The 26945-nt window shown below is 48.2% G+C and overlaps 1 protein-coding gene across 1 annotated transcript in view; it reads left to right on the forward strand.

Moving 5' to 3' along the window:
• Positions 1 to 26945, forward strand: part of LOC138581825 (retinol dehydrogenase 16-like) — a 187691-nt gene that overhangs the window by 29101 nt on the left and 131645 nt on the right. Inside the window, exon 2 of the mRNA XM_069652825.1 lies at positions 6566 to 6964. Coding sequence (XP_069508926.1) covers positions 6652 to 6964 — 313 coding nt within the window. The 5' untranslated portion in view covers positions 6566 to 6651. The remainder of the gene's footprint in view (positions 1 to 6565; positions 6965 to 26945) is intronic.

Genomic DNA, 26945 nt, shown 5'->3' on the forward strand with positions numbered 1-26945 from the left:
TGTGATGGCGCGCAAAACAACACGAAGTAGCAACACACACGTCGGTCTCCACCAAAGGCACATACAGCGAACTGCCGGGACACGCTCACCTTTAACCCGTGCTGAGGGACATGCGCGCGCGTCACTTCTCTTACGTGCTTAGGCCCTTTCCTCGGATCACACGCATTCACACGCGGACATGTCTTTTTTTCACGTGCTGATTCACTACGCACCCGTCAAGAGGGGAACGCCCGTGCACGTAACGTCACAGACACGCATACGCGCTAAGGGGCTATCCTCGAATTACACACTGACGTGCAGTTTTTTCAGGTGCCAAATCACTCCGTATCAAGCTGGCTACGCGACAACACATGGAAGACCACGCTCCTGCCCAGAAGGCCATTTTCCTGCCCCCAGAGCCCTGAGCAGCCTCCCATGAGCCATCTGCTGCTGCCTGCCTGCCTGCTGCCACTGTGCCCTGCCATTTTGTGACTGCACATCTGCCATCTGCAGGGGTCCAGTTGCAGTGACCACCCCTGCTGGAACAGAAGACTCCCGACTGGTATTCCATCACTCCACAGCCCAGCCCCAGGACCCAGTTGCCCACCCACACCTGCCTCGGGGGTTGCCATGTCTGACACAACACCTTCCGCACCAGTGGCAACCCCCAGCCAGAGAGGCAGAGGGCTGCCAGCTTCACTTCCGAAGAAGTTGGCATCCTGGTGGAGCGAGTCCTGGGGCGGTATGATGCCCTTTTCACACCATTGCGCGCCGACAAGGAAGGACGGAGGAGAATCTGGACGGACATAGTGGGTGCCATCAACGCGGTGGGGGTGGCACACCACGACCTGAAACACGTCCAGAAGCGCTGGGAGGAATACAAGTCCAGGACCCTCAAGAAGGCCCGGTGTCTCTTAGAGGCAGAGGATGCAGTGGGGCGCCGGGGCCAGTTTACCAACCAACAGATGAGGTCCTGGAGCGCATTCGCCCAGTGCTTCACCACCAGATCCTCAGGATGCAGGCCCGTCTGGAGTCGAGTGGTAAGTGGCCATGCACTGCTGTGTGAAACAGGGCATGTTGCAGTGTGCTGGTAGTCAGCTACTTGCCTGTATGTGTGACATTGGCCATGTATGAATGTGTGTGTGCAGGGACATCATGGTGCTGCATGTGAGACCAGTCATGCGTGAACCACATGGATGGTGCATGTGTTACAATGCTACATGCGGGGCAACATGCGGAATGCACACATGAATGCATGCCTGTCTCTGTTATTGGACATGGATGGGGTGTGAGAGATGGGTGCTGCTGTCAAGGACATGTATGGTGTACATGTTTATGTGTCTGAGTAGCGTGTGTGTGACTTGTAAACGCCATGGATACATGACACAGGTCCGTGACTATGTTGCGATTCACTGAAGCAGCCTAGTTATCCTTGTCTCCACTGTATCTGGGGTGTACGAGGCCAGATGAATGAAACTACGGTGATGTGTGTGCATGTGTTCAGTATGAGCCATGATGCATGTGAGTTTCGAACTACCATCGTATTTTTCAAAAGTTCTTTGTACATGAATGCAAATGTTCTTTGCATGCGCCATGCCTGTTACTGCATGTGTGTTGCCTGCACTGACCCATGTGTTCTGGAGGTACATGATGGAAGTGACGTTTGACAGTGCCACTCATGTGCTATTGCTTCCTGTCTAGGGGACTATTGTACAGTACACTGATGCTTGTGTTCTATGTCTTCCTCTACACAGCGGCGAGTAAAGAAGAGGGCGGAGACGGCGCTGTGGAGCAAAGCGGCGGGGATGCCTCCACCGGCCGGCGATGCAAGGCCCAGTCACCCTCCCAGGAATTACCATCATCCGGGAGCGAGGGGACTGGTGCCGCGTCTGCCACAACGGCTGTAGTGGAAGGGGTGGGTGAGCCCCCACAGGGGCTTGCAACGGCGGAAGACGGTGTGGAGCCATCCAGGTTGGTGGTTTCCACAGAGGAGGAGGAGGCCGCTACTGAGCCGCACATGGGGCTTGGTGGGGTGGTACCACTGGTGCAAGTGGTGCAGCCCAGGGGCAGGGGCAGATAGCAGCACAGGTCGTTGTGGAGGGGCCTGTGCATGTCACTGTCCCTGATACTGTGACTGCACCACCATGCACCAGAAGGGATGCCCCATTCCAGGCCCGTCCGCAGGTAGGTGGGGAGGTCCACGTCATCTGACACTCCTCTACCTGCGGACGAGGGGACCCATGGACGTATGGAGACGGTCCTGATTGGTGTCGGGTTGCGCACGCGTGACATTCGTGATGACATGCGTGCCCTGACCAACGCAGCAAGCTCGGTGGAGATCCCATCCCTGCCACAGTCGGGAGTCGGAGGTCCAGCAGGGGTGGACACCCCAGCAACTGGACCCCAGCAGTTGGAGGATGTGCCAGGAGCATCGGGCAGGGCACGTGCACGACGGCGCCGGTGGATTCCATCAGCCTGGATGCCGTTGTGCTGGCAGAGGCAGTTGCGTCGGAGGCAGCGGCAGGCTCAACGTGGGAGGCATCATGGCGCGGGGCCATCAACATCAGAGGGGCAGGCATCGGCCGGAGGGCAGGAGGACCCTGGAATGGGAGTGTCTTCCATGTGGCAGCAGTTGGGCCAGCGGATAGATGCGGAGCGGTGGCGGGCGGAAGAGGCACGGCTCACAATGGTCAATGCGGAGAACTCCATGTGCAGGGCGCTGAGGTGGGCTGAGTGCCTCGAGGGAATTCACATGGAGTTGGAGGTGGACATGACGTTATCCCTGCGAGACCTCGGGACCAGGGAACAGGCCCACCTCCAGGACGTTGAACAGGAGTTCGATGATGCCCTGGCCCGGGAAATCAACTAGTGAGCCGTAGGACTTGCCCGCCGCCATTCTATATAGTTAGTTAGTGTTAGGTTTCATTTATGTTTTTCTTTCATTTGGGGCGCTTGGCCTATGCCCCACCTTCTTGTAAATAGTTCTTTATTAGGTAGTCTTTTTTGTAGGTTTCATTTCAATAGTTGGGCTCATGGACCCTGGATTTGTTATTTGTATATAGCTGAACAGTGGATTTATCATCATTTTTTTTTTATTTCACCATGGAGCAATGGATTTTACTTATTTCTTTCACTTTGGATTTGCTTTGTTGGACTGAGACTTTGGACACATTTTCATTTGGATTTATTTGGATTCTGATTTCATATATTTTTTCATTTTGGGACATGCTGCATTTTATTTCTTATTTCCATTAGTGTGTGTTTTCATTTAATTCCCTTCATTTTGTGTTCAATACATTGTTGTTTCATACTTCAATGTGTGGTATTCTCTCATTGGTTTCATGCATGTCACGATGTGGGTTTTCACATCTACTGGCACCCATTGTGTGTGTGTGATGGACATGTGTTGATGTACATACTTGCCATTTGGGTTGTATCATGTAATGGGCATTTCAATGTGGGGTGGATGTAATACTTGGTTGGGTCTTTGGGCAGGGGTGGTTTGCGGTGGGATTTGGGTGGCCATAAGGCCCATGATTGTGGATCATGATGATGTGTTGGGGGGACATGGGTCAGGGCCTGCTGGCAGGTGCCCGTCACTGCTGGGTGGGTGGGGGTGCAGGGGTACATGAGTCGGGGCCAGATGGCAGGTGCCCGTCACTGCTGGGTGGGTGGGGGTCCAGGGGGACATGAGTCGGGCCTGCTGGCAGGTGCCCGTCACTGCTGGGTGGGTGGAGGTGCAGGGGGACATGAGTCGGGGCCTGCTGGCAGGTGCCCGTCACTGCTGGGTGGGTGGGGGTGCAGGGGGACATGAGTCGGTGCTCACTAGTGCATGGTGACATGTGGGCTGGCTGGGGGACATGCCCAGGGTGGATGGGCTATCTGCGGGGCATGGCCAGGGGTGCAGGGTAGTCCCCTGTGGTGTGGGCTGCCTGCAAGGCCTGGGGAGGGGGGAGAGGGCACACCTGGGAGGAGCCACACTGCCAATTCACGTGGGAAACTCCCTGCGCACCCCTCAGAATACATGTACCCCTCTCGCGCTAGAGTAATTGCGTGTGAAACTCCCTGTGCACCCTTCAGAATACACGTACCCCGCTCGCCCAGCGAAATCGCATGTGAAACTCCCTGCGCACCCCTCAGAATACATGTACACCTCTCGCACTAGAGTAATTGCATGTGAAACTCCCTGCGCACCCCTCAGAATACATGTACCCCACTCGCCCAGCGAAATCGCATGTGAAACTCCCCGCGCACCCCTCAGAATACACGTACCCCGCTCGCCCAGCGAAATCGCATGTGAAACTCCCCGCGCACCCCTCAGAATACATGTACCCCTCTCGCACTAGAGTAATTGCGTGTGAAACTCCCTGCGCACTCCTCAGAATACATGTACCCCACTCGCCCAGTGAAATCGCATGTGAAACTCCCCGCGCACCCCTCAGAATACACATACTCCGCTCGCCCAGCAAAATTGCTAGTGAAACTCCCCGCACACCCCCAGAAATACACGTACCCCACTCGCCCAGAGAAATCACGTGTGAAACTCCCTGCACACCCCTCAGAATACATGTACCCCGCTTGCCCAGTGAAATCGCTTGTGAAACTCCCCGCGCACCCCCAGAAATACATGCACCCCACTCACCCAGCAAAATCACGTGTGAAACTCCCCGCGCACCCCTCAGAATCCACGTACCCCACTCATCCAGCGAAATCGCGTGTGAAACTCCCTGTGCACCCCCAGAAATACACGTACCCCGCTCTCCCAGCGAAATCGCGTGTGAAACTCCCCGCGCACCCCTCAGAATACACGTGCCCTGCTCGCCCAGTGAAATCGCGTGTAAAACTCCCCACGCAACCCCAGAAATACACGTAACCCGCTCGCCCTGTGAAATCACGTGTGAAACTCCCTGTGCACCCCCAGAAATACACGTACCCTGCACACCCGGCGAAATCACATGTGAAACTCCCCGCGCACCCCCAGAAATACACGTACCCCACTCGGCCAGCGAAATCGCATGTGAAACTCCCCACGCACCCCAGGAATACACGCATGCAGCCCATCCACCCTCAACATTCCCCACAGGCAGCCCATCACCCCAGTGTATGCCCCACTGGCTGCCCACACCACAGGGTGGAGTTTTACACGCGATTTCGCTAGCGCGAGCGAGTTATGTGTATTCTGAGGAGTGCGTGGGGATTTTTACACGCGATTTCGCTAGCGCGAGAGGGGTACGTGTATTCTGAGGGCTGCGTGGGGGTTTGCCAAGCGTTTTTGTGGTTGGGGGGCTGTATGCTGGTCCACTGGCCTTTGCGCCATGTACTGGATTTGTGCGCTGTTCATGGCGCACGGGGCGGGGTTGGGGGCGTAACTGGCGCGTTGCTGCAGGGTCGCTGCGCCACTCTGCGCCACGGTGGTTTTGGATGTTAAAATCCATGAATACGCTGTGCGCTGAAATGGGTTTTGGCGCATGCGGCTGGCGCAGACTGCTGCACGTGCACACTGTGCGCCAGCTCGCGCCCCACTTGTGTGCCGAATTCTATGAATTACCCCCTTAACCTCATCCATCCATTGGGCAGTGCAACCTAACTAACAAATAGGCAACATGACAAAAACGCATAGTTCTAGAAAAACCTCATCCAGACCAGCAAACAGATACACAACGCCCCTTCCTTTATTTGCAATATCTTCGGGATCTAGAAAAAAAAAAAAAAAAGGAAAAGCAATTAAGGACATATACTGTCACTACCACAGCAAGACTATCTGTTGCCTGGTCTGCATTAGCAGACCTTTGCAGGCTTTGTTCAGGTGTTGCACGCACTAATGAATCAACATTGCTGCCCGTTGTGGTACCAAGCGCCATCATTACAAGACTGTGTGTATCCTTTCCACACACTCGTCAATGACATTGAATTATTTTCTACTTTGGTTCTGCCAGTAACTACAACCACAGCTGAAGATTGTGCTCTTCACCCAAGAAGGGACAAAGTGAACGCTGTATAAATACAGTGTCACCTCAATTTGATCTGTTGGACAGCACATGCTGTACTCCTCACTGTGTTGTGTGTACCCTTGCTCCAAATGTAAATGGCCACTTTTATTGTGCTTTAAAATGCCAGTCAGCAGTTTGTTTAAGTGCCCCCAAAGTTGGCAGATGAAGGAGAACAGAGGAACAGGTAGGTAACAAGGTGTGTGCATTTTTATGCAGAGCAGATATCCATCCAGCAGGAGGGACACTGTCTGCTCGAACTGCATATTTGTAAGTGCAAAGGAGTAGTACCCAACCTCTGATGTGCCTAGAATAGCACCATTTCGTTAAGAAGGGAAGGCAGATTAAAACTCAAGTAACCTGGTACCACAGCCGACCATTTCACCACAAGACCACATCTCGCCACATCTCACCCCTCCTCTTGATGAATGTTTTAAATACAAATACATGCATCTGTCTGCTGGATTATTTTTCCAACCTGAAGATGGATTCTATTTCTATTTTTCATACTCTAACTTTGTGTTTTGATTGTGTTATTTTGTCTAGCCTTTGCCAGGCTGAAGAAGCCTCATCCTCTGTGCAATATTTCCCATTTGCAGAATATCTCAGGCCAAGGGGAATCCACTGCGTCCGGCCAACACCATCCTCTTCTCTTGTCTTCGTGAGCAGAGAGCGAGGGTCCACAATGTGGCTGTGCCTGTTAGTCCTGCTGGGTCTGTACTTTCTCCACTGCTGGTACCGGGAGAAGAAGACGATCCCAAACCTCCCAGATAAGTATGTGTTGATCACTGGCTGCGACTCCGGCTTTGGGCACTTGCTGGCTCGGCAGCTGGACCGTCGAGGGCTATTTGTGCTGGCAGCGTGCTTCACACAGGAAGGAGCAGGGCGGCTGAAGGAAGCGGCCTCCCGCAGACTGCAGACAGTAATCCTGGATGTCAGCGACAGTGGGAGCGTGGCTGCCATGGCGCACTGGGTGAAGCGGCAAGTAGGAGACAAAGGTGACCTTTTAACTTCTTTTTTTTAAATAATTGTAAGTGTGTTGAATGTATAAACTCGTTTTAAAAATTACGCTGTAATGATTAAGAAACATGCAAAATGCACCCACCAACAGTGATACATTGGAATCCTTCTCTCTTAGAAAGTAATTAATCACTAATAACTGTATTATCTACACAATTGCAACAAATGATAAAACACTCTCACATTTATACTTAGAAGTAATAAAACAAGACTTACATATTAATGTCTACTAAAACAAACAAGGTAAAACACTACAGGAATAGCAGCGGTCCACAAGTTGGACAACTCGGGACAATCCAAAACAGTAGTGTCCTGAAAAGACCAAGTGGCTAAAATGCTCAACTCATGCTATCAATCACCAAAAATAGATTTTTGCTAAAACTTTCAAATTCTTCCTCTGATTGGGCCAAGGAGTCAAAGTTATGTAACACAAGTGCTCTAGAACTAAAGCTCAAGCGCTTCTCCTCAAAACTTGGATAAGCTCACAAAAGATGAAAGGATATGTGCCAATGGCCAACAAGGGTATCTGACCAACAAAACAACTGTATGACTCAGTAGCAAAGCAGGCGTCATAATTAGAATACAATACTTGGGAAAAGCAGGTTTCGGATGCACTAGACATCTGTCTTTCTCTAGAGGACAACCCACACTATTTAACATTAGTACCCCGGCGAGAGACAATCAGAATGCAACAAGCATTCTGATTGGCTCTCGCCAGGTCCCTACCCAGCCGGGAATCCCTCCGTCGGGATTCCATGGCCTTTGTCCCCGGCGGTGGGGGGGGCGTGGCAGTCCCTCAGCCAATGAGGAGGCTCGAAGCAGGGCCATCCCCGCTCCGAGCCTCCCCACGGCTGAGAGGCTGCCTTCACCCCCCGCCGGGGACTCAGGTAAGTAATTTTTTTAATAAAAAAATCATTTTTCCCTTCCCTCCCCTCCCTCCTCGCTTCGCTCGAGTCCTTACCTATGGGCCCCGGGGCATTACCTGAGTCGGTAATGCCCCCGCCGCTCAGGTTCTATTGCTTAAATATATGTTCACTCGAAGCCACATCAATTTCCATATTTCATTCTTCTGATCACCCATTAATATGTTTCTGTGCACTCGATTAATTTTCTGACACTTGCTCAAAGGGTGTCATGTTCTTTCCACGAAGTAAATTACTTTGTGGTCATTTACTCCGTGGAAATTACTTTGACAGTTTACATTGAAATGTATTCATTTGTGGGTTAAGGGGAAGAAGGGGGGGTTGGGCAGGGGTTGGAGGTAAGGGTTGTAGTGAATGTGGAAGAGAGATTTGGGGAGGGATCCCCCATCCCTAAAATAATACATTTTTCAATGTAAACTGTTGAAGTAATTTCGTGGAAATGACAGTCTAGACTCATATTTCAGGAAACTCATCACAGAAAAATACAACATTTTTATTGCTACAGAAATTAATATTAATTACCCACTGAGATGAATCGTAAAACTGAAATGGATCTATTTCATGGAATCCACAAAAAATAATGCCATCTTGGGCACTATGGCCTTTCTCTATGACCTGCTCATGGTCAAGGTTTGCTTCAGTAAAAGGGTCATAGGGGAGCACAGTCCACATGCATCAGCGCAGCGTCAGCTTCCTCATTGAAATCCAGCCATCTTGATTCATGGTGCCGACAAACAACCTCTGTGAGCCTTGCCTTTGCACAAAATCCAGTAAGACCTCGGTTCCTTTCCCACACCCCATAGAAAATGTCCAGTTATACTGCATGGCCTCATCAAATCTTTTTTTCTAACAGCTATTGGCAAACGTGCAAAAGCATGTGATGTTCTAGAGAAAGCAAACACCCTTTTTCAAAATACTTTTTTTTAGCTGAGAGACTCATTCCCATTGAAGACCACAATTCACAATCCGATGTTTTCATTTTGCACAGCATTCTTAAAGTTCAAATAAGCAATGGCCCTCACTATAAGGTTGGCGGAATGAGTTTACCGGCACCAGTAAAGGTGCTTGTGCCGGTAAACCTGTTTCTGCCCTATTACAAGCTCTCCTCGTGGGACCAGCAAGGGGACCAGAGAGCTAACAACGGGCCCGTCATTAACGGGCCCGTTGTTAGCTCCATCCCGATTCCCATTGAGCCCTATGGGGGTTCAAATGGGAATGGGGATGGTCCGGGTCCGGGTTCCTCGGACCGGGAATTACCGGGTCCGCCAAGGTTGCGATGGCCCGGTAATACCTCATTCGAGGAACCCGTGCCCGGATTGCGGTATGGAGGTAACCATGCCGCTAAAAGCAGGATGGTTACCTCCAACCTTCTAATGAGGCCCAATGTCTTGAGTACACGAGCAATGGTCTGATCCCTCTTCACAATGTTTATTTCTAGGAACTTAAACTGGATCCTTGCCTTTTAAAACCCCATTTTCAGGTTCAGGAAGCAGGAGGAAATGCAAAAATGTATGAACAATCAGTTTGCATGAGATAGTGTGCAGTAAGAATCAATTTGTTTTACATTAGATGCCAAAAAACGTTCTGCAACAGCCATCAACGACAGACCACGATGAGCACAGGGCACTTATTTTCATATCTCATACTAGAAACATCAGCAATAATCTCCATATTAGGAAGAGAGGCAAATAGAGGCTCTGAAAACAAAAATAATTGTTCATATTAGAACATATTGACATGCTTTACTTTACAATTGGACGGTCTCTGAAATCAAACCTTAAGTTTGAATATGTGCTGTCACATTTACATGCATTATTTTTACCATATTTCTGCAGTTTAGTTGTTAAATGACTTCCAACTTTTAAATTGGTTTATTCAATCAAGTAACATTTTTGTTCAATATCTTCATCAAATGGAGTGCTGCTATCTGAGTACAATTGCTTATAAAAAAACAGAAAATGTTGGTAATGCCGTCACCATTAAATATCATTTTGCTATATGTGACTCTTCCAAGCATTTTATTTGCCAATATATACAGATTCCCATTTGTATTGCTTCATACGTGTCCATTCATTCCGCTCAGGGTTGGACTGGCCCATAGGGAAAGGGTTGGGCTTGCTGAAAATGTGTATTTTGGGGCCACTTTGAAAATTATTTCCAGGGCCTGTTTTGCTTCCCAGTCCACCCCTGCTTCCGCTTCTTATGTTACGAATCCTTCTCTTTTTGTCAGTGAGCATAGTGTGTATTTCATGATTTTAAAGCAGGTATTGAGGGTGTTGTGTTGCTTCATTGTTTATTTTCATAGCACTTTGAGAGCATTCTAGACCATACATTGGTTACTGATAAGGCCTTTAATAGTAAAGACACACTCTCTGTCTTGATCCACGTGTTCTAAATGTATTGTCCGACAGTAAACAAGTGTTCATCCTCCATTATGCTGTTTATTAATTAAATACAAGGTTACCAAGTAAAATGTAGAATTTTCTGGCCTGACCAGACACTCTAATCTCCCCAGGATGAGATGCTTGAACACACAATAGTAGTGAATTCATTAGTGCAGGAGAGATGCGGTCCCTGGGCTCAAGGCCAAGGGTAAGTCTTGCTGCTCTATTCTGGATAAGCTGAAGGCATTGCACAGTGGAAGAAGGTAGATTGAGGAGGAGGCTGTTACAGTAGTGAACCCTAGAGAGAACCAGGGCTCGGGAAACAATGAGCTTCTGGGGGAAAGTAAGAAAAGGGAGAATTCCTTTGGGAAGGAAGAGTTACAAATGGGACTTCTTAGCAATGTCCTGAGTGTGAGGGACAAAGGAGAGAGAGGAGTCAAAGATGACTCCAAGGTTTCTGGCTTCAGAAGACCGAACAGGGGGAGAGCCCAAGCTGGGAGGCCAGAAAGAAGGAAAGAAGGAGGGAGCCGGGGTCCCAATTGGAAGAATCTCATTTTTCCTGGCATTGAGGCAGAGATCGTTGGAAGTGCACCAGACCTGAATGGCAGATAGGCAGTCAGGGATGAAGGAAAGTGCAAGTGATGCAGCAGGGAGTCTGAAAAAGAGTTCAGTGTCGTCTGCATAGCACTGGAAGTTGGGGGAGAAGGAGGAGATGAGGAGTGCCAGCTGAGCAAGGTAGATATTAAAGAGCCAGGGGGAGAGGACAGATCCCTGGGGGACACCTCAGGTGGAGAGGGAAATAGGAGAGGAGAATGTGCCCAAAATGACTTGGGAAGAGTGGTCAGTTAGGAAAGAGGTTAGCCATTCAGTGCCCGTTCGGAGATACCAAGGTTATCGTGGAGCCTTTGTATGAGGATGGAATGGTTGACAGTGTTAAAGGCAGAGGAGAGATCAAGTAGGATGAGGACAGCTGGGGAGTTGGAGACCAGGGATGCGAGCAGTTCTTCACAGGGATTCAAAAAAGCAGTTTCCGTGCCTCTGGATGCTCAGAATCCAGATTGATGATCGTGGAGACCACCGACAATTTCAGTGTGCGGGTTGAGTTGTGGTAAGGCAAGCTTCTGCAGCAGTTTCCCCAGGAAGGGGGTGTGTCACAATCCATGCCCCTGACCCCCTCAGGTATAACAGCCCCCTGGCAGCAGTGGGGCTAAAGCCCTTCACACTGGCCCAGGGGCCTTAAAACTCCATCAGAAACATACATGGAGTCAGTCCATGTTAGGCTCATTATCAGGAATAAAGTAATACCAGTTTTGGACCATAATCCAACATGGAGGCCTATTACACAGCTCAGTTCTTTAGAACCAAGCCACATGGTCTAATGTTTTGGGTGTGGCTGGGCCTGGAACTACTTGGCCTGGAACTACTTTACCTGGGCTATTTAAACCACAACCAAACAGCAGAACATGCTTCACGTCTTTCTGCACTCCTGCAGCATAACGCTCACTGTGTCCAGCTCCTGCTCATCTGCTTCTGCGACGGCCCGATCCTGAAGCCTTAAATCCAGATTCCATTAATAACCTGGAAGAACAAGAACAGCATTAGCGAGCAAGAACACTTACCTGTGAAGTAACTGGCCTTGAATCCATCCTGCGCTTCGCTGACCTCGCCCATCTCCGGAGTTCGCCGCAACCTGCAAAGGTAAAGAAACAAGGACATCATTAATCACAATTCTTACCTGGGCAAGCAGCGAGTTTTGGTAGCACCCTCCGCTTCTCTTACCTCGCCCATCTCCGGGTTTCACCGCAACCTGCAAGGGAGAAGGAACAAGGTCATCATTAACAAAGCACTTACCTGGGCAAGCAGCGCTTTGATCGCTCATCACTCCGGAACATCACCGCAACCTGTACAAAGAAGAGAAGAGAACACAGGTTAGCAATTAACACCAATACACAGTGCAGCGCTCCACGCATCAATAACTCACCGTGTTCTTCTCCATCGGCTCGGCAACTCAGAGATCGCAACCATCCCAGTGAAAACAAAAGTGACAATGTTAGGGAACAGTGTAGTGCACCACGACGCTGAGAAAACGGAGGGAAACAAAGAGACAGAATAAAGACGGAAAAGACATTGTAACTCACCTGGAAGACAGCAAGCAGAGTCGGAGTCACAGCCGGTCTGGACCCGACATAAGGGCACACGGACCAGTGAAGCAACTAGGTCCATGGAACGCCCGCACCAACTACGCGCCCCTGCACAGAGACGCAGGGCAGAGAGTTCAACGCACAAAAACCTAAGGTGAGCAATAACCCCAAGGGAGGGGATTTGGACCAGAGGGAGGTGGGAGTCCACCCATCACAAACCAGTATCTTAACCCTCCATTCTCCTGTTATAGGCGCTACCCAACGTCTGGCACATAAGCAAGCAGAGAGGGGTCTGGGATAGCGCTTAGACCTCCATCCAGTATCGCGTGGCGCCCTCGTGGATACCAGGTGAGCATAACAGGGTGATCAAAATAGGGCGGTAGTTGGATGGACCGGTAGGGTCTGCTGAAGGTTTTTTCAGGAGCGGGCACACAAGGGAGTGCTTGAGGGTGGAGGGGAAAGAACCAGCGGCGAAAGAGTGGTTGCAGAAATCAGCGCGTACGGGGGCAAAAGAGCCAATGCTTTCCTTGATGGTTCTGTATGAGCAAGGGGGAACCTGTTTGGAAGAAGCCTTCACAGAGTGGACAACTCTGGTAACTTTTTCAGGTGTGACAAGGGTGAAGGAGGAGAAGGCGAAAGGAGGAGGGTGAGTGGCCAAGGGAGGCAAGGGGGTGTGGGATGGGTTTGGCTGGGTTAGTAGCAAGGGTGTTCCGGATTTCCTGAGTTTTGGTGGTAAAGCGAGTGGCCAGTGTTTTGCAGAGGGCCTGGGAAGGCAGAGGGGAGGAGGAGACTGCGGAAGGGTTGGCTAACTCCCTGCAGATTTTGTTAAGCTCAGCCATGTTATTGAATGCACCAGATACCTGTGCCTGAATGTGGGCCCTTTTCTTGGCACAAATGGAGAGTCTGTATTGCCTTCGGTGCAGGCGGCAGGCCAGTTTGTCAGAAGGGGAACCTGAGGTTTGCCACTTCCGTTCCGCTGCTCTGCACTTATGTTTCAGGGTTGCAAGTTTGGAGTCATACCAGATGTTACGCTTAGAAGTGGGTTTCAAGTAGATTCTCAGGACTGGGGCAAGGATGTCAAGAGTATTGGTGATGGCTGAGTGAAGGTTGCTGAGAGCAGAGTCTGTGGAAGAGTCTGAGGTAGCGGGGCAAGGGGGGGTGAAGGTAGATGCGAAGGCAGCAGCGGACACTCATTTCATCGGGCGGATGTTCAGGAACGAAGTTGGCAGGGCTTTTGAGGGTGCAGTAGGAGGGCCGAAGGGACCCAGGTGGGAGGAGAGGAGAGAATGGTCTGACCAAGAGACAGGGGTCGGGAGAGAGGTCTGAGTGGATTATGGCACCCAGTGTGTGTCCAGCTGAGTAAGTTGGACTGGAGGGGAGAATGGAGAGGGAAAGAGAGGCGCAGAGGTCAATGAAGAGAGTGGATGCTGAGGCAGGGGAGACCAATTGGATGTTGAAGTCACTCAAGAGGAGGAGCTTGGAGGTGGTTGAGAGTTGGGAGGAGCAGAAATCAGCCCATTCAGAGTGGAACAGGGTGGTAGCACTGTTAAATGAGAAATTATATTGTGCCTCCTATCGCAATAAATATATGTATATTGGCCTACGCCAAGCTGCTTATAAGTCGCTTGTGAAGAAATCCGTGTTGCAAGGTCCTGACCTTAAAATCAATGTAAGCCACCATTTTAGGTCAATCCGCCATTTTAGGTTTGCTTTGTAAAGTCACCCTGTGAGTTAAAATGGTGGACGATGTCATTTCGAAATACAACATGGCCGTCTTGACCTCTGTATGTAGCTAATATGTAACTTGCCTGCAGGCCACTTGTTGAGGTCGTGAACTGAGACCTTGTCCTTCGTTCACCTGTGTATAAAGGATTACTCATGCAATGAAACTAATCCGCGAGCATATGTTAAGAACAATGTATTCAAATACTGAATGTAGAACACTTGTTTAACTACATTGTATTAATGTTTGAGAAGACCTGCATGGGAAAACCCAGAATACACAGTTGCCGTATAGGCTTGTTGATATATGTATTAAAAGCAAACCAGTTACATGTGGATGTGTGAAACTCGGCATGAACCCTAGATCGGTGATGTATTAGCGGAATATTAACCCGAAGTAGGGCTGGACATCGTGCTCACGAAGAGTATAAAAGACCAATGCATTTTAATGTACAGCGTCTCTCACTGAACACACTGAACCACACTGGAGTTCGTTTTGTTGCACTGAAGGCCGATAGCTATCTGATTTTGCTCTGTTCTTCGTAACTGGATTCAGTATAAAATAAAGTACTTTGTATGTTCCTTTGTAACCCGTGTTCGGTGTATTTCCTTTTGGCGTACTCAGCCTCGATATTTTGATTTTGTTTTCACAGCACCTGGAGGTCGGTAGATGGTTGCAATGTTCAGAGTGGAGGAGGGAAAGATGACCAACTTGCAAACCAGGCTGTCAAAGGAAGAATAGAGTTGGGTGGGTACAATAGAAGAAGGAACCCACTCCGGATAGATTAAGGCGACCCCACCGCTAGCACTGAGAATATTTGGAATATTTAAAATATTCAGATTATTTGACTTTATTAAGTTAACAATTTTGATATATTGGACCTGGTACCATTGTTAGTTTGTCTGTAAACATTTGAAAGCGCTTCAAAGTGAAAAAAACAATGAGAGGCACCTGCCATCTTTCTTTTTGGCATTTGAGCTGAATCTCTTCATACTGCTAGTCATCAAAATAGTCCCATAAATGTATACACCTTTGCAGTAGTTTTTCCATGAAATTCCTTGATTTTGCATAAATTAATCTGCAATTCGAAAAATGTCTTTGCAAGATGTTCGCTCAGGTAATTCTTTACCCAAAAGAAAATGTTCTTTTAGCCTCGTCAACAAGTCACACAACAGCTATTCGCTGGGCTTGGTCTGTTATGTCCGCTCCTTCATCGCTAGAGCATCACCAGTTATGATTTTTTTCTACCTCGTCAGACATAACATAAATACGCCTCTTGATAGTTTTGGTGGGAAGCAGGGGCTCTTCCTTCCGTTGCTGTTTCAGATCCTATCACAGTTCATTCTATTTATTTGCATGCAATGGCACTTTAGAAAATGAGGAGCTCATTGGAAACTGCGTCACACAGTGCTGGTACTGTTACTCCACTGGAAACGGAGGGAGACACATCGCTGAGCTCAGTCCAGGCTAGGATCAGCTGAATCTGCCCGCCCTGAGATGGCAGGGCTGCGGCTCTCCGGGGGCCCTGGACGGGGGCACAGTCTCTGCTCCCCTTGGGTCCTGAGCAGAGAGAGGGTATTAGCGCGGATTCCTGATTGCTCTACAGGTCTCCTCCCCGCCCTTGCAGCAAAGAGAACACCACTGGAATCTGGCACACACTGCAGTGTTGAGTCACCGACCCGAAAAACAAGAGAACGAGTGAGAACAGGCCATGGGTGTTGCGACATACCTAGTGCCATCTTGTGGCTCACCACTCCGTCATGTCACAGATTGAGGAGCACTGCTTTAGAAGCACTAGCTTTGCAAAGTGGAAAGCGTGATTAACATCTACAAATATTCCGCTTTGCACCACCCGTTGGAATGAACACTTGTTCTAAATGGGAGGCGATCTGGTAGGATAGCTCAACTCGTTGCTCTGATCTGTGTTTGATCTGCAAGTCGCCGGTTCAAATCCCGCATGGCCGCCTCAGCCTTTCATCCTTTTGAGGTCAATAAACTGAGTGCCAATATCGATTGGATAATAATAATGCATGCAAATATGTTCTATGGAAAGCTCTTTGGATAAAAGCGCTATATAAAGAACAAGTTAGTATTATTATTATCTGCGTACCTCCACCTGAAACTTCACGTATAAAAATGCCCTCAAGCCCCGCTCATCGCAAGACACCCCTGTTCATCCACCATGGAAACTAAATTTGGAAACACATTTACACTGTGAGATAGGAGACAAGTGAGCTGCGCGTACCTGCGCGTACCTGTGGAAGACATTATCAGAGAAGGGCGATTAGAATAGAACCTTCTTGCTCATGATGAATGTGAATTTTACAACTTGATTTTCCGATGTAAAATGTTGCGAAAGAGATGAACCCCCAAGGAAAAATTCCCAGAGGAAATGAGTGTTTCCTGTTTGGTTCATTTGTACAGGCAAGGTTGCTTGGAACAGAAGTCTTGCAAGGCCTTTCCTGACCTAGTGGATTCTTCTGGCGACCCGTGTTCTCAGGGAGACCATTCCACAGACGTGGACCGGTGTAGGAGGCAGCATCAGGCCACCACTATGGCCATTTTTGAATTTGGTGATGGATGGGAGAAGAGTGCAAGCACACCACACTCACGTGGGAACAGGAGGATGCCTGGTCTGGACTACTCAGCCCCCCACCCCACTAGCCCCAAAGGTCAGGAAATTGAGTACCACACTGTGGGTAATTATGAGTGCAATAGGTAAAATTGGTTGCCAAGCGCGTTGGTACTGGATTACCGGTGATATCAGGGCTATATGAAACAGCAGAGTTATTAATATTATTACGGTAGTCCTGTCTTGGACACGTTCTGGCTTCTTGTTGGTTCCTCCCATTTGAGCTCTCGGGAAGCTAGTGCAGGACTTTCAGGTCTGGAGGAGTGTGGTCATTTCTTTTAAGGCCTAGTGGCAGTGAGGCGGCTTTGTTTTGCCCTTAACGAAGGTGCTTCAGGGTGCTTTTGGACAGTCAATGCTTCCTCTGTCGCACTGAGGCTCTGACACCTCTACTTTGTTCCGCAAGGCCAGGAAAGAAGAATGTTTCTTAGGTTGTGAAGTATTACAAGTAACATTGTTTATCTGAGATGCAAAGGATAGGCCTGCACAAATAATGACTCTGACATTCCTGGCCACTTCTGCCATGGTGTGGCGGTGTGTTAGTGGGTTCAGCATCACAGAGCATCATTTTGATTCCATTCCTTATCAGCCAGTGGCCGCTCACGCTCATCCTGTCTAGGATTGTACAAAGTTGTGCTGCAAACTTCTTGAAGGCACTACTGGTGCTGTCTAGGTAGCCAGAGAGTGTTCAATATATCGATATCTGTATCCATATCTATCTATCTATCTATCTATCTATCTATCTATCTATCTATCTATCTATCTATCTGTCTGTCTGTCTGTCTGTCTGTCTGTCTGTCTGTCTGTCTGTCTGTCTATCTATCCATCTATCTATCTATCTATCTATCTATCTATCTATCTATCTATCTATCTATCCATCCAGCTGTATATGCAGTGAAAAGACTTCAGTTAAGAGGTAGTTAAGGTGACACAATTTAACGCAACAAAAACCTTGAAATTCAGTGGGTACTGGAAGTGGCAAAACTTTAACTCAGATTTAGTTCAGCCCATGAGTAAATAAATGACATCACAGATAGGATTTGTCCGATTTCCCTGCCACTTTGCACCAATTTGGGTAGAGGACAGTGGCTTACTAGCCCTGGCCTTCCGTCGCGACTGCTTGCCACTTGCCACTGATTAGTGAAAAACAACACGGCCCACTCGTGAGTGTTTACGTTTTTTTGTTTCCCCCCCTCTTTCATTCCTGCACGATTTCCTTCCAAGTATTACCTGAGGGGATAGAACCAGGCAACCCATTGCACAGACTTCTCTTCCTGCGGGAATGGATTCCACGGAACCACAACGTCTTTTGATTAACGCTGTAATTCCAAAACGTCTTAAATTTGGAATTATTTCTGTAGCCCTCCAAGAACTGTAAATGCGCACGCCTCAATCTTTTTTGGTCTCCCCGCTTTCCCCGTGCAGTCAAAGTGTCCTCAACCCCCTCCTAATATAAATGTTCCCCTTTTTTCTTCCCGTGACACAGTTATAGTCCAGCCTGAACCACCTTTACAATTTTCCCACAGTAATCGCGCAAGAATCCTGCAGAAAGATGAAAATGATCTGATTAAAAAATGCCTCTGGCCTTACCCAAACTGTCATAATCACGATGTGTTCCGTTTCCATCCTTCCCACATCCTCCCTAAACCTCTCCTTTCCCCCCTGCAATCGCATCGAGCAAAAAAACAAAATGTCCGCTTGATAGTTCTGAGAAACCACAGTACTGCAATTCACCATATGAGATATAAAAAGGCTTTTGTCTCTGCGTCACCCCTTTCCCTATAAAACAACCTTAGACCAAACTCCCAAAAGGCATGTCTACACTGCTTTGTGCCCAGCTTGTTTCTAATTTAGCTCAAATCCGTTCAGTGATTTTCTCTGCGTGTCTAAAGGATGCACCTGTTTTACTATGGCAACATGAATTTGGGGAAAATGTACATCTTTCATTTTCATATCACCACAAAGGAACCGTAAGTATAACCAAGCAAAATATAAGTCCTAACCAATGTTCTCGTCAATTATTTTTCTCCAGTTGAGGAATTGATTTGCTTTCGTGGCAGATTCTGCATGTGAGCATGTGTAGTTAGTGCACAGTCCTCTCTAAGTATACTCCTCCCCTCTTTACTAATCAGTGTAAAAGGTACAACTTGCAGTTATAGTGACTACATAAAGAAATCTTTTGAATACATTTCTAAGAGAGCTCATGACCAAACCAACGCTTCAAGGTCTGGCAGAGTACCTAGCAAAAGTATGCAAGCGCATTAAAAAATGGTATTAGGTCAGAGACCTTTGTAAATCACACTGTCAGCCCTGCGACGCACACGAGTGCGTGCAGGAGCTGACAGGCCCGTCAGGACCCGGAAGCCAGGTAAATTGATATGTGCGTGTGTGTTTGTGTGTGTGTTGGGTGTTCGTGTTTATGTGTGTGGTTTGGTTGGGGGATTCTTGGAAGTGGAGGGAGGCGGCGGAGGCTGAGGCTGAGGAAGGGGCATTCAGGGGTAAAACCCACTGATTTGGAGTAAATGCAGGATGAGAGGCCAGGGTTGGGAGGAGAAGAAATGTATTTATTTCGATTTTTGTAAGCTGCTAAACTCGGCTGTAAAAAATCGGTCTTTTGGTTAGGCGACCTACAAAAATTGAAATTATGACATAGAACCTAAAAAATACACGCATGGAAAAAAAGAAAGCATTGTGTGCTCACTATGAACTATTATTTAGTTGTGGGTGTTCACTGGTCAGGGGCAATGCACAGCATGTTTTATGCTACTAAACAATAATCCTTGAGTGTTGTGAAGAACAAATAACACTAATCATAACTTATTTGGCTGGGCAAATAATGCACACATGCCAGAAAACATGGCAATAAGAATGCATGTGTTAATTTATGGAATAAATTCTGGAGTGGGGCTAATATGCGTTTCATAATGTATCAGAATCGCTGCACCACACAGCCTGATAAGAATAAATGATGCACCAGTGCTTACCATGCACATTACATTACCCTGAGAACAGAGCAGCAATACTTACTCAAAATCAACTCTACAGATTAGAGGCAAACCAGCCACGTCAACTACCTAAAGACAGGTAAGTGCACCCGACAAATAAAATAGTGACTAAAATATACCCAACAAAAATGAGGACATGATGGTCACATCAATTACTAGGTGGAAAGGAGTTTGGATTCCAACACTATTTTTTTATAGAGGTAAAATATATTTCCAGTCACATGTACTTTTCTACTCCCTGAACAATCTCATTTGACTCCAAATATAGAGTAAAATGTTCTCGGATCTCTGCCTGAAATCCTGGCGTAGGAAGTGAAAGCACAGGCACAGAATGTAGCCTATGGTTGTTTTGCCCAGCCTTCCTCCTCCCAGTCTAAACAAAAGAAAAAGGGAATAACCTTATTGAGGTTCCTTAGGTTGAGCTCCCCTTTGAAGAATATCACACAGATTTGCCTTTTAAGTTAATAAGCAGCATTGCTCAGGGTTATAACGGGTGCATCACTTCCTCCTGCAATCAGAAGTCCCTATTCTGCAGTTCACGATTACTAGTTACACAAGGTGGGTGGGGGTGCTCGATGCTCAGAACGAAGGATACACGATTTTATGAAGGAGTTCTCAGCAAGCTGAGCTCATAAAAGAATGAGAAGGTGCAGTTCCCTAGACTTCTACTAGAGCTTGCTGTCCTACAGTACTACTGGACAGGGGTCTGTAAAAAGTGGGGGAGGCTCCTTTGGGGATTGTAGCAGTAACACGCTGATACTATTATATTCATTACATATACCCATGATATTATCATTGCATGCAAGATTATATTCGCATACCTGTAATACTATCCAAGTAAAATAACTTTAAAGCCCTCACCATAATAGTATGTGCAGTTTAAGAAGATGTATTGAATTTGTATGCACACAATTATTTTGCTTTGCAAACAACATCCCCTCACCCTTATAATATTGGGGTGGATTATAAGAGTGATCAGTGAATTTGTTCCCTTACAGCACAAAGTCAGCATAGCAGCAATTGAAGTCTACGGCCAAACATGGAAAGTAGGCCACATGGCTTGAAAGTGCTGTAGGTTGCTGAATATATGTTGCCATGATGTTATGTATGAGTAGTGACAAGAACATCCCAACCCCATAATCATGTGCAGGCCAAGAACATGCTATAGCAGTGCTGCTCTAATCTTTATGATCTGATATGATATTTTATTTATATCGCGCTCATACACAGGTGTTTCAGAGTGCGACCAGGCAAAGGGAGGGGAACAGGGGAGAGAGACAAACACAACGATCTTACTAGGCCCAGTGACATTGAGAACGCGCAAGTGCATGGGGTAGGGTAAAGGGGGAAAGTGCATGGGAGGAGGGAGACATTGGAAAGTGCAGAGCATGAGAGGACAATATAAATAATAAGTAAATAAATAAATAAATAAATATGGTGATCCAAAACAGTGGTAGTGCAGCGAGTGGTAGTGGTATTTACAGTGTAAATGTTTGCAATTCTAAAGTAAGACAGGCTGAGCATGAAATATGCCCACCCAAAATCCTTAGAAGGCAAATGAGCATTTATGTTACTTCATATGTATTTGATTTCTATAATGTGCTAACTCACAGAGGTGCTGCTTCAAACTGCATGGGAGAAACAAAACACATCTTCTTAGTACAGTTGGTACTGGAGGTTTGAGCTGAGAGGTTACATGGCATGGGTGACACTTTTGCACCATGAATACAATAAATGTTAGCGCTTGTGGGTCGTTCATATTACAACAAACAAAGTGTGTGAACATAGATACAGGTGAGGAAGCGCACATGCCCTGACACAAATTGAGGCACGTCTATTTATCCACACCAGTAACCACAATGATAGCCGTACCGCCCTCCCCACATATGCCCTCACTTTGCCCCACATGCCACATCTGCATATTCCTTACACGCATTATATGGGAGCGACAATGCAAAGGCAGATTCAGAAGTGTCGATGTGCAACTACATCAGTTTGAAGAATGACACATGACTCAACCTTTACATATGGACTGCCCATCCCCTTCCAGAGCAGTTGGCATTACTTTTCCTTCAATACAGTGCCATAAATGACTGTGACCAAAAAGTAATCCAAATCCATGGCCCTCACCATGCCATTCCACACACTCACCAACCTCGTTGCATGACAGCTGGGCCCTGCAGGACCATTTAATTCATTGATCCTGCCTTGCCCATATTAGACGCTGCCAGGGTGCTCGATTTACAATACCCACGGTCCCACCACACACATGCGCCACGCCACCTACAAGGCTGCCCCAACATCATTTATGTAAGAGCAGACACGACTCACCAACCTCCTATCCACAGTAGAGACCACCCCTCCCATCCGATCGGGACCCATTCCTAATAGACAGCAATGTCAGAAACAAACCATGAACAGCCAGATTGCCGTAGCAATGATTTACATCAGTCAGCGCGCATGTTCCAGGCAGCGTTGTGAGAGACACTGGGCCTCATTACAAGTTAGCCGGTCAGTACTTAACGGTGCCGGTAAACCCGTACCGGCACCGTTTACCGGACCGGCTAATTCCGACACGCAAATCCGTAAACACCATCAACGCAAAGCGACCCCTGTGGTGCCAACGCACCCGGTAGCTCCGTGGGTGGAAACAGCGCAATGACTTGCTGGCGCATCCCCAATCACCGGCAATGCGCAACACCGGACACATTACGAGTAGCACAGACACAGAAACAACGCCACGATCATGGCGTAAACACTGTGAACACTGTGCTAGTACCACCGGCACCATGGACATGGCGTTAAACAGTGTCAGGTGAGTTGAAAGAGGTGCCAGGTGTGCACAATCAGGCCAGTTGCACATCATAGGCCACTGGGAGCCTGCAAAAGTCCCACTCCCAGGCCACCTTCCAACACAACCATGCTGTCAGCCGCCCTAGCAGCATTAGGGATAGGGAACCTACAAGCAGCAGTGCAGATTGACGCAGCACTGGGGCAGAGGAGGAGGAGGCCTAGGCACAGGGGGCAAATAAGGAACCCAGTGCCCATCCCAATGGCATCCGGACTGCAATCACCCCCCTGCTGAAGGTAGTCTCTGTACTTCATTTCCTCACCACCGGAACCTATCAGCACACTGTTGGGGAGCTGCACAGGCTGTCACAACCCTGTTTTTCCATGATACTGGTCCAGGTACTTATGTGCTGCTGCGCCATGCTGCAGAGTACATTTCCCTACCCCGCACCCTTGCCCAGGTCATTGCAACCAAAGTGGCCTTTCATGCCATTGCAGGCATACCCAATTGCATAGGCACATTAGATTGCACGCACATGGAGTTGACTGTCAGACATGCAATTGAGTCAGTGTACCGCAATCGGAAACAATTCCACTCACTGAACGTCCAGATGGTCTGCGATGCCCAACTAGTGATCACCTATTGCTATGCACGTTTCCCAGGGTCCACACACAAATCGATGGTCTTGCGGAATTCAACATTACCATACTACATGGAACATGATGCGGGACAAAGCACATGGCTGTTGGATGAGTACAACTGCCAAAGCATGACCCCTGTGTATTGGGAGGGGGAATAGTCAAGGCCCACAGTGTCCCAGGCGGTTCGGTGAGCACAACTGCCAATGCATGACCCCTGTGTATTGGGAGGGGAATAGTGAAGGCCCACAGTGTCCCAGGCAGTTGCATGAGCACAACTGCCAATGCATTACCCCTGTGTATTGGGGGGGGAATAGTCCAAGCCCACAGTGTCCCAGGCAGTTGGGTGAGCACATTTTCCAATGCATGACCCCTGTGTATTGGGGTGGTGGGGGGGAATGGACAAGAACCAGAATCCACAGAGCTCACTGCGACAAGTCCAAAATTGGCCCATGCCATGTCCCGCAAGAACATGCCCTGCCTACCTCCATGCACACCCTAGCCATGGGTTGGCACTGCATGCAATATCATCATGAGGATGTGAGTCCCTCCCCCGCCCAATGTACATTTTCTACTCCCATACACACGACGGGCGCATCTTGTGCAGTGTATAGTGGTCACATCTTTGCAGTGATGTGTGCCTGCCTGATGCACATTTGCCCATCACATCACAATGCAGGAGTCACCCACCACATCAGAACTCATGTGCATTTCAATGATTTTAACATGTTGTTGCCCAACATTGCTCCACGAATCTAGGCATTCCAGACCCCAGCATTGTGATGTGATCCAAGTGAGCTCAATAGATGATTCACACACCGGATTACCAGAAGGGGCATCAGTGGACTCTATCTGATTCAGACAGCACTCCCACAAACAGTAACATCTGCCCTTGCCTTCACTCCCATGCAGGTGATGCCGGATATGCACTCACAACATGGCTGACGCCCATACGACGGCCACGGAACAGGCATGAGGAGGCCTATAACCAGGCACACATAGCGTGATAGAGCAGACCTTTGGACTGCTGAAGGCCAGGCTCCGCTGCCTGAGCAGATCAGGTGGCTCATTGCAGTACAGCCCGGTGAAGACAGCGAAAATAGTACTTGCATGTGCAATGCTGCACAATTTGTGCATGCGCAGGAACATTCCACTGCCCCGGGACATCGAGGCAGCCGATGCGGATGATGATGATGGGATGGGTGCTCTACCAGGCCGGGGTGGCATTGATGGACAACATGCACGTGCAGCACTCATACACAATTTTTTCTGATACACTTCGTATGCACATTCAACACTTCATGTGGTGGCACTACAGTAAATGGTTGGAATACACACCAAATGAGATTGTCCTCTCGTCATTTTCATTTTGACACCAGTGTATTTTAGAATCAACAAGAGAAACAGGTGTTGGATTGTAATCAAGAACACACGTGCCCCCCACCTCCCCAACGTAACCCCCCACCCACCAACCAGGCCCCAACTGACTAACCCCACTAAGGACCACCCCCGCCTCCCCAACGTACCCACCCACCAGCCAGGCCCCAACTGACTAACCCCACTAAGGACCACCCCCACCTACCCAATGTACCCACCCACCAACCAGGCCCCAACAGACTAACCCCACTAAGAACCACCCCCACCTTCCCAAGGTACACCCACCAACCAGGCCCCAAATGACTAACCCCACTAAGGACCATCCCCACCATCCCAACGTAGCCACCCACCAACCCGGAGCCCATCACAACTAGTGTGAGAACAGTTCAGCAATGCCCAGCCTATTTTCGGCCATACTTGTGCCCATGGATGTTCTTTCCAGAGGGTCCTGCCAGCCGTGATGACCTCCTAAGAGGACTACTGGTCACCGAACTGGAGGGTGTGCTGCTGGCAGAGGGCAACACAGGGTTTGCAGGTGGCACACGGGCCAGGTAAACTTGCTGGGCGACCAGCATTGGCTCCGCAATATTGGACATTATGTTATTCCCCTCCCTCACCCGCCGTGACAACACCATGTTCGTCATGGCAAATCTCATGAGAGAGCCAGCGCACAGAGGTGGCAGTGCTCTCCCGTTGTAGTCGGGCCTCCTCACGTTGCAGTCTTGCCTCCTGGAGTTGTTGCTCCACAAGCTGGGTCAGGCTTTCCTGGTGCTCCTCAATGTGCTGCAGGCGGGCACAGATTTCCGGGATGGAAGGTGTTGGCGACCGCAATGGACTGTGAAGTCCCATGGGGCTGAATATGGCCACCTGTTCAGGAGTGGTGTTGCCCCCCTCATTCGCATTGTCGGATGCATCTACGCCCTGTTCTCCCGGCGCACTCTCGATGCTGGCTGCCTCATTGTCTGTGGTAATTAGAGGGCCACTGGTGGGTGCAATGGAATTTGCAGCAGGTGTGTTGTGTGTTGCCACATGCTGGACTTCAGGCGCAGCAGGTCTGGAGGTGTCTGTGTCATCGGGCACCGTCATCGTGGCAGATGCCTGTGTGCCAGAGGTGGTGGAAGTGGCGTCCTGAGATGGCCTTGTCCGACGGCCACGTGCACTCCCCCTTGGCATAGGCTGTTGTGCCTAGTCAATGTCGGTTGATGTGCCTGTGGGGGAATGTACGGCATGCTGTTAGTCGTGTGACAGGATGTGATGGCAAAAGGAGAAATAGGTGCACAGCTAAAATGAAATATTTCTTTATAACTTAATGTAGTAGACCAGGGAAGCTGGTTTTTAGAACTTCAAGGTTCAAGGGAGGAAATAAGACCTTGGCATAACGTCCCGTTAAACACGTAAAGAGACAAAAGGATCCAACAATAGGAATCCTCCCGTCCCTCGCACACTGTCAACAATCCACCAGAGAGGTGGTAACTAGTTATAGGTAGAAATATACAGATATAGGTCAAATAGGATTCAATAAGGACTATTCCATGAATGGAAATATAGGAAAGAAAATTCCAGAGACTATGTTTTCAATAAAATACACAAAGACTTTTTTAATCACAGACTGTGATCATAGGCAAACATGTAATTCATAAGTCCAAGACATAAGGTACTGTGGCTTTACACGTTTCAAGGGTCTCCCCTCTTCTTCAGAAGCAAGGCTTGAACTGTCGATGATACACAGAGAGTAGTGGATAATTTAATTGAATTGGATGCATAGGAGAAAAAACAACGAGATAACATATATATCAGGTTAGCTGATCATTGTGATGATTTACATTCTTGCATTTCACTAATCAGATAGTTACATCGCCAGGTGCCCGATATGGTCCATTAACACATAGGTACTGTCCTATGTAGATTTTATACAGTATTAAAGGAAAAAGACATGCAAGGAAGTAATCACAATATATGTGTATTGAGCCTTTGTTCATCCATATGGATTAAATGGGTTCATGGAAGTTGATCTTCAGAATGTATCACAGGATATGGAACAGGTATTAAAAATGGGTCAGTACTAAATTAACGGAAGAAATATCAATGATAATATATATCAACTAGTAATATATAGGTTAAAACCATAAGGCTGACTATTAGAGGAAATTAGAGTCAAGACAGACCCATTGATGATAGGTAAGGTCCTAGATCGAATGTTCAAAAGATGTAAACAGAAGACGATAGAAAAAAATGGCAAATTAATATACTCACTTAGTTAGAAGTGCCCAGGTGTCGTGTAATAAATGTAGAGAGAACTAAAAAATGGTCAGAACGGCCGATGCTCTTTAGAGCACAACAGGCTCCAC

The sequence above is a fragment of the Ambystoma mexicanum genome, chromosome 3q (assembly GCF_040938575.1).
Source record: "Ambystoma mexicanum isolate Mex_15411 chromosome 3q, UKY_AmexF1_1, whole genome shotgun sequence".
NCBI lineage: Eukaryota > Metazoa > Chordata > Amphibia > Caudata > Ambystomatidae > Ambystoma > Ambystoma mexicanum.